This window comes from Heptranchias perlo, chromosome 18 (genome assembly GCF_035084215.1).
Source record: "Heptranchias perlo isolate sHepPer1 chromosome 18, sHepPer1.hap1, whole genome shotgun sequence".
In the NCBI taxonomy this organism is placed as follows: Eukaryota; Metazoa; Chordata; class Chondrichthyes; order Hexanchiformes; family Hexanchidae; genus Heptranchias; species Heptranchias perlo.
Genome location: NC_090342.1, coordinates 50,318,668 through 50,332,591, shown reverse-complemented (window position 1 = coordinate 50,332,591; position 13,924 = coordinate 50,318,668). Strand labels below are relative to the sequence as shown.

The 13,924-nt window shown below is 44.2% G+C and overlaps 1 protein-coding gene across 1 annotated transcript in view; it reads left to right on the top strand.

Moving 5' to 3' along the window:
- tmtc1 (transmembrane O-mannosyltransferase targeting cadherins 1) overlaps nt 1-13,924 on the top strand; it is a 152,663-nt gene that overhangs the window by 24,719 nt on the left and 114,020 nt on the right. The window contains exons 3-4 of the mRNA XM_067999888.1: nt 527-600; nt 2,503-2,679. Of these exons, the coding sequence (XP_067855989.1) occupies nt 527-600; nt 2,503-2,679 (251 nt within the window). The remainder of the gene's footprint in view (nt 1-526; nt 601-2,502; nt 2,680-13,924) is intronic.

Genomic DNA, 13,924 nt, shown 5'->3' with positions numbered 1-13,924 from the left:
GCTCTTCTTCGAATAGTGCCATGGGATCTTTTACATCCACCTGAGAGGGCAGACAGTGTCTCAGTTTAACTTTTCATCCGAAAGATGGCACCTCCGACAGTGAGTGTTGGCCTAGGTTTTGTCCTCAAGTCTTTGGAGTGGGACTTGAACCCATGAATCAGAGGCGAGAGCACTACCACTGAACCAAGGCTGACACCTAAAGCCATAGGCTGGAGGTGGGGAGGGGGCGAAAAGGAAGGAATGAAACCGCCAAGGTTCCCTATCCTATCCTGATCACTTTTTGTGGACACAGAGTGGGACAGAACAAACGTTTGTGACAGGCCTTGTGCTTGGATAGCCTTGCTAACACTCTCCAGGGTTTGTTGGTGAAGAGGCTCTTAAAGCCTGCCGCTGATTGTGGAACCGTTCCCAGTCTGCAGCTGGCAGAAGGGATATGGGAGGGAAAGCAAGTCCTTCTTCTCTGCCGCCAGTGTTTTGACTTTCTGCGTGGATGTGCTCCTCAAGTCTGTGGTTGTTGTTTTTCCAGGTGACGGGGATCGTGGGCCGAGCAGACGTGTTAGCCTGCGTCCTCTTCCTATTGGCTTTTCTCTCCTATCTTAGGTGCGTACAGCTGCGTCATTTCTCCATTAAACTAATGAACTGCATGCAGAACTGTCTTTTAATGTAAAATGACCTTTTTTTCTTGTTTCTGAACATTGCATTTAAGTGTTTTGTTACTCTTTGTCCTAGAAAGGGATTGGTAGTTTAAGCTATAAGATATTTTTGATACAAAATCAGATTCAATATTCTAAACAACAACAACAATTTGCATTTATATAGCCCCTTTAACGTAGCGTTTCACAGGAGCGTTATCAAACAAAATTTGACACCGAGCCACATAAGGAGATATTAGGACAGGTGACCAAAAGCTTGGTCGAAGATGTAGGTTTTAAGAAGGGTCTTAAAGAAAGAAAGAGAGAGTTAGAGAGGCGGAGAGATATAGGGAGGGAATTCCAGAGCTTAGGGCCGATGAAAATCGGGGATGCACAAAAGGCCGGAATTGGAGGAGCGCAGCGACCTTGGAGGGTTGTAGGGTTGGAGGAGGTTACAGAGATAAGGAGGAGTGAGGCCATGGAAACAAGGATGAAAATTTCAATTCATTAAAGATTGATTCCCAAAGTCCACCTGGAGTCACTGGAACACCACTGGCCCCCATATGGGTGAGCCATTAAAACTAATATCAATATCCGTTTGATTCAGTGGAGGTCTTTTAACACATTTGAACATTTTCTAATGATATTTACCCATGTCAGAACAGCTTCATTCATTGGAGCTCAGTCGGGGTTAGTTGCCAGGGAAGTACACACCTAAGAGGCTGGCAGTCAGTTTGAATGGCAGCTCAACTGGCCAGTCCCTGGGCGCAGAGAGTTGGGGGTGGACCAGAGGTCAAGCCTTTGACTCCGATCCGGCTAAGAAAGAAAAGCACTTGTTGAGAGACCGTAAGAGCTGGTAATGACTTCAGGCCCAGAGAGAGAAGCTCTCCTTACATATAGTGCTGACTTGACTCGGAGGGCGCTGGTCTGGAATTAAACTGATAATAAGGTAGTGTGGCTTGTGTCGTTATTTTTCTATATTACGAGGAGCGGTATGAAATAAGTTGACCCTCGCTATAATTGTCAATCTGTTAGTTCACATATTACATGAAAAATGAATTGGCTTGTTTATGTAGAATTGGTCTGATCTTACTAGAGTGTCCATCAATTTGTCCTGCAGAGTGGGGAGAACCACACATCGGGGTAATTGTGAGATTACAGTATCCAATTCCTTGCTATGACACCCCACACTCCGTCCCACAATCGTGTAACTAGACATTGGGCAGTATAGGTAAACTCCCGGTCGTAGGGGACACAGAGTGCACTTACAGGAGAGACCGCTGACGCTGAAATTAAGAGAATGTTAGGGTTTAGCCCAAACCCAAAATTTGTACCCGTTACCTTCCATTTTTTTGTGTCGTCACCGGAACTTGTAATTAACGTGAATTTGACCATCAGTAAGGCAAGAGATTTGGTTCTGTGTGTCATCAATATGAAATCCCACCAATTTCTCCATCGCTCGCATGCAGTTAGACCTGCTGCTCGAGTATTGCGAATTCTGCAAAGTCCTGCAGGAAGTGAACGTGTTTCTGAGCAGAGTCAGATCACCTGTCCTAAAAAAAATCATTACGTGAATATTAAAATCTTTTAAAAAAAAATCTTGTCAATGGGTCAAAATACTATAATAAAAACCGAAAGTAGATTGCGGATTACAGCATCTGTAAAGAGACAGGTTAATAGTTTTGGTTGTGACCAAGGGGTTGTTTGTCTAACAGTTCTGCTGGGCGTTTCCATCCTTTTCTGTTTTTATTTCCAGCATCTGCAGTATTTTTTTGGTTATGACTTCGGTACAATACTGTATATGGTAAAGTAGCCGTGAATAAATTGAACTGTTGCACCAGGTATTTGAAAATCTTTCTCTTCTCTGCAGGAGTGTGAACTGCAACTATATTGGGGAATATTTTCCTCCCACCAGCTCTCCGTTCTATCTGTTGCTAAGTCTGTTCCTGGGGACCTGTGCGATGCTGGTCAAGGAGACGGGAATCACTGTCTTTGGAGTGTGTCTCATCTATGACCTCCTCGTTCTGTGCTCTAAAAGTCTTCTGATGTAAGTTCTAATGAGTTTCTTATTACACATCTAGCAGGTACTTTTTTTTTTAAAGAGATGATTGTTTATTCACAAAATTGAATTTGCAATTGACTTAGGTACTGCACTAAAGTCGCCAATTTTTACTAAGCCCAAGACCAATCTGGGGTCTGGATAGGATGGGACAAGGGATGTGATCATGTCATTATTGATGATGAAAATTCATGGTAACTCGTAGTAACCTTGTATTATTGCTGAAACATGCCACACTTGTCAGGAATCAAATCATTTCTTTCTAGCTCCAGTATCAAGTAAGAACATAGGAATTGTTAGACAAAAAAAACTAAGATTGATCTGGTTTGCCTTCTACCATCCTGATAGTCACACGGTACAACGATAATGGAGTTGTTGACTATCCGTGGCAATCAATTTCTATCAATTAGTCTACAACAGACCCAGATATGAGGTGAGGTAATCTCCAGTGGTGGAGAGCTTTGGGAACCACAGGTCCAAAGTCACCCGTTCCTCCTGAGCATGCTACACTTAACACATGTCATGCATTATTCAGACATCTGCTTCAGATATTGTGGTGATGTCTGGAATGTTGATGTATTGTTTTGAATAATTTACTAGCAGTGAATCAGAGGACAAAGCTCATCCTCGTTCTCTTGCCGCAGCCATACAACTATCCCTGTTTACTGTGTCCATGGACAGGAACTGATGATGAAACCTGTGATCCCAAATGTGAGTGTGTTTAACAGCATTTACCCGCTGTGCACTAGAGATTGAACAAACACCTACGCTAAGATTCCAGATCCTTATTTCCTTCAAATATCCATAATTCCAAGTACACCATGGAAAATGGCAATTCAAAGCAGATGGGGATGGAAAGAGATCTTGCTGCTTTTGAGCAACTTAATCTTCAGCAGAATCTCTTCCGGCGCTTGGATTACTTTTGATCTTATGCTGACACTTTTGTGGTGAGATTACCATAAATGCAGTTTCTGTTGGGAAGTTCTTGGGTCTATGCGGCTTACAGACCCTGGATTTGGAAGCAAACGGCTGTCCAGGCCTCCTCCTCTTAAAGGACATTGGAACATAACTTTTGGGAACGGGCAAAGGCCATCGGGCCTAACATGCCTGGCCCTTTTTTCATAGATCAATCCCGCCGACCTGCATTCTCAAAATATCCCTGAGCCTCCTCTCTCTAGAACTACTTCTGCTTGACTTCCCTTCTTACTCACTCCTTTCTAATCTTTAGCTCAGGTTTTTGAGCTCCTTTTGCCACTGTCAACAGTTTGCCTGGATCAGTTTTGTAAGTTCCCTTCCTAATCCTGATAGTTTTCAACTTCGTCATCTCCCCTTTTCTAAAACAGGTGACAGCAGATGAATTTAGCCAGGGGCATGATAATTTAATTCCTTCATGTGAATTCCTGGCCACCTGAATGAATCCCTGAACGTAGCATCCATAAATTACACCACATGCACTGCCTGTTATTAATGTCGTCATGTTGCTCTTTGCAAGCTATTGCCAACCAGAGTCCAAAACACAGTCGTGAAACGGCTAAATGATCAGGATAGCATCCTTGGTTGAACTCGTCTGTTGTCACCTGCTGGGACTGAGTGCTGGATTGATTCTTAAACTGAGTGGGCCTTTTGAGAGTGACATATCCCAATTATATTACAGAACTGCTTCTGAGAATAGAGCTCTGTTTCCTTGCTGGCAGCAAACACATTCCTCGCGTGTAAAGCCGGGCTGAGAGGCCAGACTCAAGATGGCAGATCCAACACGCATGCCTGCAGTAATTGTTTGCTGTGGTGACAGTGGCACCTAGCTGCTGGAAGCACTCTGAGAAACCCTGTCGGTAAGAGGACTTTGATGGCTCTTTGGGGTATTGGATCCTGGGCTTGTTACTCTACAGGGTTGCTACTGTTGGGAGGAACAAGTGACTTTGGACTTCTGGTTCCCAAAGCTCTCCATCACTGCGGTTTTCCTCACCTCATGTCTGGGTCTGTTGTAGACTAATTGATGGAGATTGATTGCTATCCAACTCCAATATCGTGTATCCTGCGACTACCAGGATGGTAGAAGGTGAATTAGATGGACCTTGGTCTTTTTTCATTTAATAATTCCTATATGTTTGCTCATCAGAGACAGTCTACAAGCAATTAAGGCACTGGTAACCTACACAGTCCTACTGACCGTGCAATACTATACCCCACAGTGTTTGTGTAAATTGTTGCAATGCAAAAATGATGACAGCAGTGCCGTAGATTTAGTGAATCAGGTTTTCACGTTCTTGCGACTTTAAGCAGTGGTTTTATTTGAGGCCTCGGAGAAGAACGACATTTCTGTCTGAATTAGGACCCTGTGTTCCCTTTGCATTCGGCCCCCCCTCGGTCGCCGTAATTTTGGTGGAGGATTGGCAGAAACCTCGACCACGCGTGTACCTGTGTTGAAGTAACGGCGGCCAATTGGGAGATGCCCACCCGGAAATTCCCTGCAACTGTTTTTCCCCCCCCCCAAAAAAAAACTCAGAGATCTGCTTGTGAGTTTAAAAAAGAAAAGAAAGACTTGCATTTATATAGTGCTTTTCACGACCTCAGGACATCCCAAAGTGCTTTACAGCCAATGAAGTACTTTTGAAATGTAGTCACTGTTGTAATGGAGTTTAGTGCATTATCGAGGCCAAGGGTGATAGAAAATTATTAGATCCACAGAACGATTAAGGAGTCCAGTCCCCTCATTTCCAAAACGGACTAAAACTTTGTTCTAATGACTGACTAGTTACTTCAGAATGTTACTCTTAAAAAATAACGTTGCTTTCTTGTGATGCTTGAGGGTCAACTTTTTCTCTGTTTCCTTTTCTTTGACCTCTCCAAGTCTTTGACTGCAAGTGCAAAGGTCGGTGGGTGATGTACTATCAGGCTTTTATCAATGCAACATTGAACTAGCACTTCCTGGTCTCAGGTCTCCTGTTCTTCCATTGACCCCGGCCACACCATTGCTAAGTGTCTAGCCTCCTCGATATGGACGAGATTGGGAAGTCAGCAGCCTGTATCTTGTCACTGAGAGGTGCTGCTGAAACTATATGTATTTGCGCATGATGGATTCTTTAATGCAAATAAATAAAACTCAGATGGGTACATACTGCTGGTTGCAATCCTCTGGGTAATTACACCCAGTTGCCTTAATGTAATGTGTTGCAGTGGACAAAATAATTACCTGATTGGATGATTTGGGTAATCAAGTGAGAAAGATGGTGATCTTTTTATTTTTAATTTTCTCCACTTGCTGCCTTTTGCTGGGATGCGGTTCCAGAGGTGTGTACATGACACACACACGTATTAATCTTATTGCCTGAGGCTCAGTGGATTGTTGTTTTCGTATCTTCGCACTCTTCTCTTGGAGAATAGTGTGAGACAGGATTAGTGAACAGTCTGACAGGCCGTGACGTGAACGCGCCTTCCATGCCCACAACCATCTTTATACCAGTCGATAGAGTGGTTAGTTCTATACGGTGGGAGGGTTTAATGGGCTCCCACAACCCACATGATGAGGGGCGTCACCCACACCCACCAGACGCGAGTGTCTCGCTGGATATCAACCTAGAATTCAGAGCCGGAGCTCCGGTCTCCACCTACTGGGATTGTCTGGAGGGGGTTCGAGCTCTGAGGCGGGAATGCTACCTCTAAGCCAAGGGCTCCCTCCCAGCTCAGTGGGTAAAACCTGCTTCCCAGTCTCTGTTGGTGACCACCTTGAGCCACTAGCAGGCACACAGTAAGGATCCAATGACTGTTCTCTATCTGATTTTCACCTTCCCTCCATTTTCTCTCTCCTCCACAGCAGCACGGCCCTGATTGGGAATCCCAATGTAGTTGGGGTGGGGGGAGGGGCAGTAGAGTTGCCATCCCTGAGTCTCCAGGAATTAACTAATCTCCAGGACACTGCTGCGAACAATCCAGGAGAGAAATCTTAAGGGCAATAAAAAAAATCTGTTTCTTTAAATTTTCTTTTAACACTTTTTATTAGTAGTTATAAAAACATTGGACATGTGAAGAAAGGCTGTTTGACTGAAAGTCAAGAATCATTCATTCGGGTAATGAAGAGTCTGTTAATATCCCAATTGGTGTAGGAAGGCAATGCACTGCGAGTATGGACATGTTGGGTGACCAATGGTGGGAGTGTGGGGGCGGGGCAGTTGGGGACAGGTCATGTGATGAAACCTTCAGGAAAGTAACCAGAGTTGGCAACCCTAAGGGACAGTGAGAGAGAGAGAGAGAGAGAGAGAGAAAAAGAGACCCACTTCCTTTATTGAGGTTCCAAGGTGCCTTATGTTTGGGTTGTGAAGCTGAATCTGGTTCTGTTATAAAGGATGTGATAACAGGACACTTAGAAAATATCAATGGGATTAGACAAAGTCAACATGGATTTATGAAAGGGAAATCATGTTTGACAAACCTACTGGAATTTTTTGAGGATGTAACTGGTAGAATAGGTAAGTGATGTGGTTTATTTGGATTTTCAGAAGGCCTTTGATAAAGTCCCACATAAGAGGTTAGTGTGCAAAATTAAAGCACTTGGGATTGGTGGTAATAGACTGGCATGGATTGAAAATTGGTTAACAGACAGGAAACAGAGAGTAGGAATAAATGGGTCTTTTTTGGGGTGGCAGGCGGTGACTAGTGGGGTACCGCAGGGATCAGTGCTTGGGCCCCAGCTATTCACAATATATATCAGTGATTTGGATGAGGGAACCAAATATAATATTTCCAAGTTTGGTGACGACACTAAACTGGGTGGGATCGTGAGTTGTGAGGAGGATGCAAAAAGGCTTCAAGGCGATTTAGATAAGTTGAGTGAGTGGGCAAATACATGGCAGATGCAGTATAACGTGGATAAATGTGAATTTATTCACTTTGGAAGGAAAAACAGAAAGGTAGAGTATTATTTAAAAGGTGATAGATTGGGAAATGTTGATGTACAAAGGGACCTGGGTGTCCTTGTACACCAGTCACTGAAAGCAAACATGCAGGTGTGCAGCAAGCAGTTAGGAAGGCAAATGGTATGTTGGCCTTCATTGCAAGAGGATTTGAGTACAGGAGCAAGGATGTCTTACTGCAGTTATACAGGGCCTTGGTGAGACCACACCTGGAGTATTGTGTGCAGTTTTGGTCTTCTTACCTAAGAAAGGATATACTTGCCATAGAGGGAGTGCAGCGAAGGTTCACCAGACTGATTCCTGGGATGACAGGACTGTCATATGAGGAGAGATTGGGTCGACTAGGCCTGTATTCACTAGAGTTAGAAGAATGAGAGGGGATCTCATTGAATCATATAAAATTCTGACAGGGCTCGACAGATTGGATGCAGGGAGGATGTTTCCCCTGACTGGGGGGGTCCAGAACGAGGGGTCACAGTCTCAGGATACGGGGTAGGACATTTAGGACTGAGATGACGAGAAATTTCTTCACTGAGGGTGGTGAACCTGTGGAATTCTCTGCCCAGAAGGCTGTGGAGGCCAAGTCACTGAATATATTTAAGAAGGAGCTAGACAGATTTCTAGACACAAAAGGCATCAAGGGGTATGGGGAGAGAGCAGGAATATGGTATTGAGATAGAGGATCAGCCATGATCATATTGAATGACGGAGCAGGCTCGAAGGACCGAATGGCCTACTCCTGCTCCTATTTTCTATGTTTCTATGTTTCTGGTGCATGGGGCCTGTGGGAGGTTGGAACTGTTTGGTCTGTGTTGTGTGGAGCTGCTGTTAACAGCAGATGAAGGTTGCCCTGGTTGTTCTTGCCAGTTAGCATCATTTTGTGCATGATGTTTGCGTGTGAGTGAGATGAACATTGCCGCTTTCCTCATGGAGCTCAGGCATCAGCTTGGAGACAACCGAGCTGAAGGTTTAGCGAACAGTCTGAAGTCTATATCTCAGACTAAGAGGCTTCTGACAGTAGAGCTGTCGATCCATGTCAAAGAAAGAAAGAAAGAACTTGCATTTATATCAGGCCTTTCATGACCTCAGAACGTCCCAAAACGCTTTACAATCATTGAAGTACTTTTTGAAGTGTAGTCATTATTGTAATGTAGGAAACACTTTGGCCAATTTGTGCACAGCGAGGTCCCACAAATAGCAATGAGGTAATGACCAGATCATCTGTTTTTTCAGCGATGTTGGCTGAGGCATAATTATTGGCCAGGACACTGGGGAGAATTCCCCTACTCGTCTTCGAAATAGTGCAGCAGGATCTTTTACGCCCACTTCAGAGGGCAGATGGAACCTCAGTTTAACGCCTCATCTGAAAGGCGGCACCTCCGACAGTGCAGCACCCCCTCAGTGCTGTAATGGAGTGTCAGGCTAGATTATGTGCTCAAGTTTCTTGAGTGGAGCTTGAACCCACAACCTTCTGAATCAGGTGAGAGTGTTACCAACTGAACCACCGCTGACACCATGGAGCATCTTGAGCACAGAATCACTTGACAAGCAACGGTACACACCTAATGCAAGACTCCCAAATGTGAGCCCTCCACATGGTGACTGATTTGCGAATTTCAAGCCCCTGGCCTTGGTCCTGCAGAGAGAGCAAAGATTATTTTGATGGCTCATTTCAAACTTGCATATACTCAACATTTCAAAGCCAGGAGAAACCCCCCTGATGTAATTCATGTCACGACTTCCTTTTGCAAGTCTGGCAGGGCCTTAAAGCTCCCAGAAAATTGTGTATAATCCTGAATGGTATTTATGCATTTGCTTCAACCCTGGCCCCAGTGCTGAAGATTAGGTGCCCTTTTCTTTGTAAATTTGCAGTATATGCCTGCTAATAAAAAAAAATCAGGTGAAAGGTTTTAATGCAGAAATGTCATAACATGATACAGGACGGAACTCTGCTTCCGTCACAACGAAATCAGCTAACTCGGTGTAGACCAAAAACCAGACATGATTCTGATCTGTACTGCTTAATATGACATCAGGCAATAGCCTGTCCCTAATAGGAAAGCTGAAGTGATTATATTTGCATGCTGTATATTTGCATGATGAGCTGCTGTGAATCACTGATACTGTTAGTTGTTTGTGCTAGCAGAATAAGCTTTGATGGGTTGAATGGCCTTTACTTGTGCATGACTTTCCTTCGGTTAATATGTGTCACATATATTGGTTAAACTCGTCTTATTTGCCACTCTCCCATTGTTGAGCAACTAAGCCATTCAGACCAGGGAGGTCCCAGGTTTGGTCTCCTGCCTGTGTGTGAAGTAAAGGGGCAGCCGATTTGCATGAGCCGTTCCTGAGGCCAGGCTGGGAGCGCGTGTGGGCATCCAGTGAGGACAGGATTCGGCTTTGCGTTGGTGCACTCTGCAGTCGAATAGCCCACCAGCACTCACTGTGGAGGCTCACGGGTGGCCACTTGGGTGAGATGCCATTGAACTGCTGTTTCCTCTTGGATTCGTACCCAGCATGGCAACAACACCTTGGGGAGAGGTGGGGGGGGGAAGAAAATTACTGGAAAAGGGAGGAGAAAGAAAGAACAGCAGCGGCTAAAGGCGTGTGTACTGCATCAGCAGAATTCATGTCAAGTAATCCTAGTGAGTGCTAAATGTATATTAAATACCAAAGACTTGACATTTCATTATGATTCAATGATCGTTAATTGCCTCATTGAGAAGTCCTGTTGCCTTTGCCCTGCTGTGCACAGCCATGCTGAGTAGGAATGTGAAGGAAATACCAGAGATTGTTTCCCTGCAAAGGGAAAAGAAAAAGGTCAAACATTGGAGCCAGTGTTATGTTCTGTGCCGATTCTTGCAGTGAGGAAGGCCAAGGTTGGAAACATGCCCAGAGTTTCCGACAGACGAGTTCAATTTTTTTTGACTCCTAGCCCAGGGCCTAACTGAATCTCCTTATGTGAAGCTACTCGAGCTTTGGTTACTAGAATTCCACATACAACTGGCTCCAACAACTCGTCGCAATTTAAATCTATATACATTAGTGGCATAGTGTTGCTGGGCTTATTGTTATAGAACCTGCACCAGTTTAACTATTAGTTCATGTAAAAACTTCAGATCGCCATCTCCTCTTCTTCCTGCCCCCCGCCCCCCGCCCCCCCTCCAAGGTACTGGTGAACTTTTCCAGGGCTGCCTTTTAACTGTTGCAGATGTTCCATCAATTGCAGTTGAATCACTCACTGCTTTTGTCTGAAGCCTTTGCTGCTGGGTTTCACGAAGGGGAGCGAGAAATGGACTGCACAAAATACGGCGATTGATTCTTGGAGTGTGCTCAGACAGATTGACTGAGTCAGGCATGGCTCAGTGGTAGCACTCTCACCTCTTGAGTCAGAAGATCGTGGGTTCAAGTCCCATTCCAGTGACTTGAGTACATAATCCAGGCTGACACTCCAAGGCAATACTGAGGGAGTGCAGCACTGTCCGGAGGTGCCATCTTTCGGATAAGACGTTAAACCGAGGCCCCGTCTGCCCCCTCAGGTGGATGTAAAAGATCCCATGGCATTATTTGAAGCAGCCAGAGACAAGGTGGTAGGCCTGGAAAAAGATGCGGCTGGAGGTGAGTGGAACCATGTCAGAAATATTGAGATGACACCGGCAGTGGGGCCATTAACACTACCACAGCTCTCTCTCGTTGCTGGGGCAACCCCCTAAGATAAAGGGAGCATCACAGGAGGTGGGGAGTAAAATCTCATCATCATCGCGATCAGGAATTTTTTTTTCATTCTCAGGATGTGGGGATCGCTGGCAAGGCTGGCATTTATTGCCCATTTGATGCAACTGAGTGGCAGTTAAGAGTGAACCACGTTAGTGTGAGACTGGAGTCCCCATATAGGCCAGATCGGGTAAGGACGATAAATTTCCTTCCCTAGAGGAACCAGTTAGGTTTTTACAACAATCTTCATGGTCACTTTTACTGACTTTGTAACTGAATTCAAATTCTCAAACTGCCATGGTGGGATTTGAACTCACGGTCTCTGGATTACCAGTTCAGTAACATAACACTACACTAACTACCCTTTAATTCACCACTTATGGAAGCGAATACATAAACCAGAGCACTTTGGCTCTGCTGCAATGTACGTTAAGCCCCTTTACGTTGTACAGGCAAAGGTACAGCTCCTCTGCTAAGTATTCCAAACCCTGTGCTGCTGAACAGGGTGAAATGTAGCACCTTAATCTGGCGCCTGGAGGAGGTATTGCCCTGAATTTCCTCGGGCTTTCTGCCGCGTGCACCGCCGTACTTTGCTGGACATGCAGTGCGGTTTATGCCATGCTTCTGACAGAGTTACGCCAGTCCAGCGGCAGAAAGTCCGAGGAAATTCAGGGCTAAATTGCTGCTCTGTCATGCAGTGCATTTGGTATAATGTATGATGAAAGTGCGAGATACTCAGGCTGTAGTTTTTTCTTCCTTGGGCTCTCCGTGCATTTCACTTCACTTCACAAAAAAGTGCAGCTCATAGAAAGAACTTTTATTAAAATTGCATGCAGACATTGAATTTTAGATGTAAAATACAATTTAAGACGTTTTCTCTTTTTTAAAAAAGTTCTCCCATGCTCTGTTTGCTTTTCCCCTCGTCCTTTTCCTTGCTAAAAATATTCTTGCACTCGGCTTTTCTCTAATCCAGGTCCTGTTGAAGGGGAACTGTTTCTTGTCAAATTGATGGACTAGTATAACAAGAAACAGATTCCAGGTGGGAGGTATTGGTTGAAGCATTCAGCTGGCAAAGTGCTTGCTCCTTTATTGAGGTAATCAGGCAAGGTTTACCCTGTTACCCAGGTTAACTTATGTATTCTCCATCACCTGGAACTATTTTGCCCCCTCTCTTTTTCTCCTCTTCAACCACCGGCCTATCCTGTCATGCAGGCATTGATTTGTTGCTAGGTAACTGTTCCACAGCAACCCTCTGGGGCCTTGCCCAACTAGGCCACTCTTTGTATGTGTTTAAGGGCCTGGACAGTCGGTGTCTTTTTTTAAAAATATATAATTGATGCCTGATTACAGCAACCAAAGAGAAAGCTTGATATTTTTTCTGGTCACAAGAACTAATCTAGCAGCAAAAAAAAAGGCAAGCACAAAAGAGAGAACCAATCAGAACTGGTCAAAGAAGCGATGACAGTTCCTTTCACTTTGTGTCATCTCTTCTTTGTCCAGAAGGAAGAAATCCAATAGAAAGGAACCCATTGAGACATAATATCACTTTAAGTAGGGTTGAATTCTTCTTTAATGCTCAATGCCTCCTAGTAAAATAGTGCAGTTTAAAAAGTACTTCACCATGGTTTGGTACAGTGCCTCAGAATGGCTTCTTACTGTTCTCTTATTAACACATCATTTAAAAATCATTTTCTAATTTGAGCAAATATATTTTTCTCCCCCCTAGTCACAAAACATACAAGAGTATAACAAAACAAGGGGATTATACATTCTTATCTTGTGAAGCGTTGACTGCACCCACTGACATATGCACTGGTGTTTTGATTGAGAGCTCAGTAGTTGGTCCTGTTCAGAGTTTTTGGACAGGGCCTGGAGTTTCCTCCTTTTAGGGTAACCCGAAACTGAGCCCATTTTGCCGATGTCAAGTCACACCCGAGTATTCTCCCAATCTTATTAGAATATGTCTGAACTTAAAATGGGTGTAAATCATCGTAAATAATCAAGACCTAAGGAAAGGCCGCACCCACACCAGTATATTTCTTCTTCGGGTCTTAAAATGTAAGTTTCAACTCGTTTAACCATCATTCATTCACATCAAGCACAGCATGTTTAAGAACCTGCAATCAGGGAAGCTTTTCAATTTTTAATGTGACTTACGCTTCGCCATAAAAATGCATTAAAAGAAACAGAAAATACAGAGCAGGTCTCAGTGAGGATAAACTATTGAAAAGAAACCTCACAACATTGCAATTAAGAGACCAGAAGAATGATTCTTTCCTGCTGTGCTTGAAAATCCGGTTGCAATGTTGAGACCCCCTACGAGCAAGTGCAATTAGAGGATATTTGCATTTGAGCGTCAGGGGCATGGCCAGTTTTGTGGACGGAGATTAGTTCGGACGGAGGGTTTGATGGACGAGTGCAAATTGCATAATTGTGGAGACTTGGGCGTATTGTAGTTACGTGTGTAACTCACTTACGCCCAAAATTCTGCGATCTTTTAAGCCACGTGATTTGTTTGCACTTACGGGTGTATCTAGGCGCAAATGCTGTTAACTGTATCCATACGATTTATATCAGTTAGTGTTAATTGTATTCAGCTGGTGTGTATC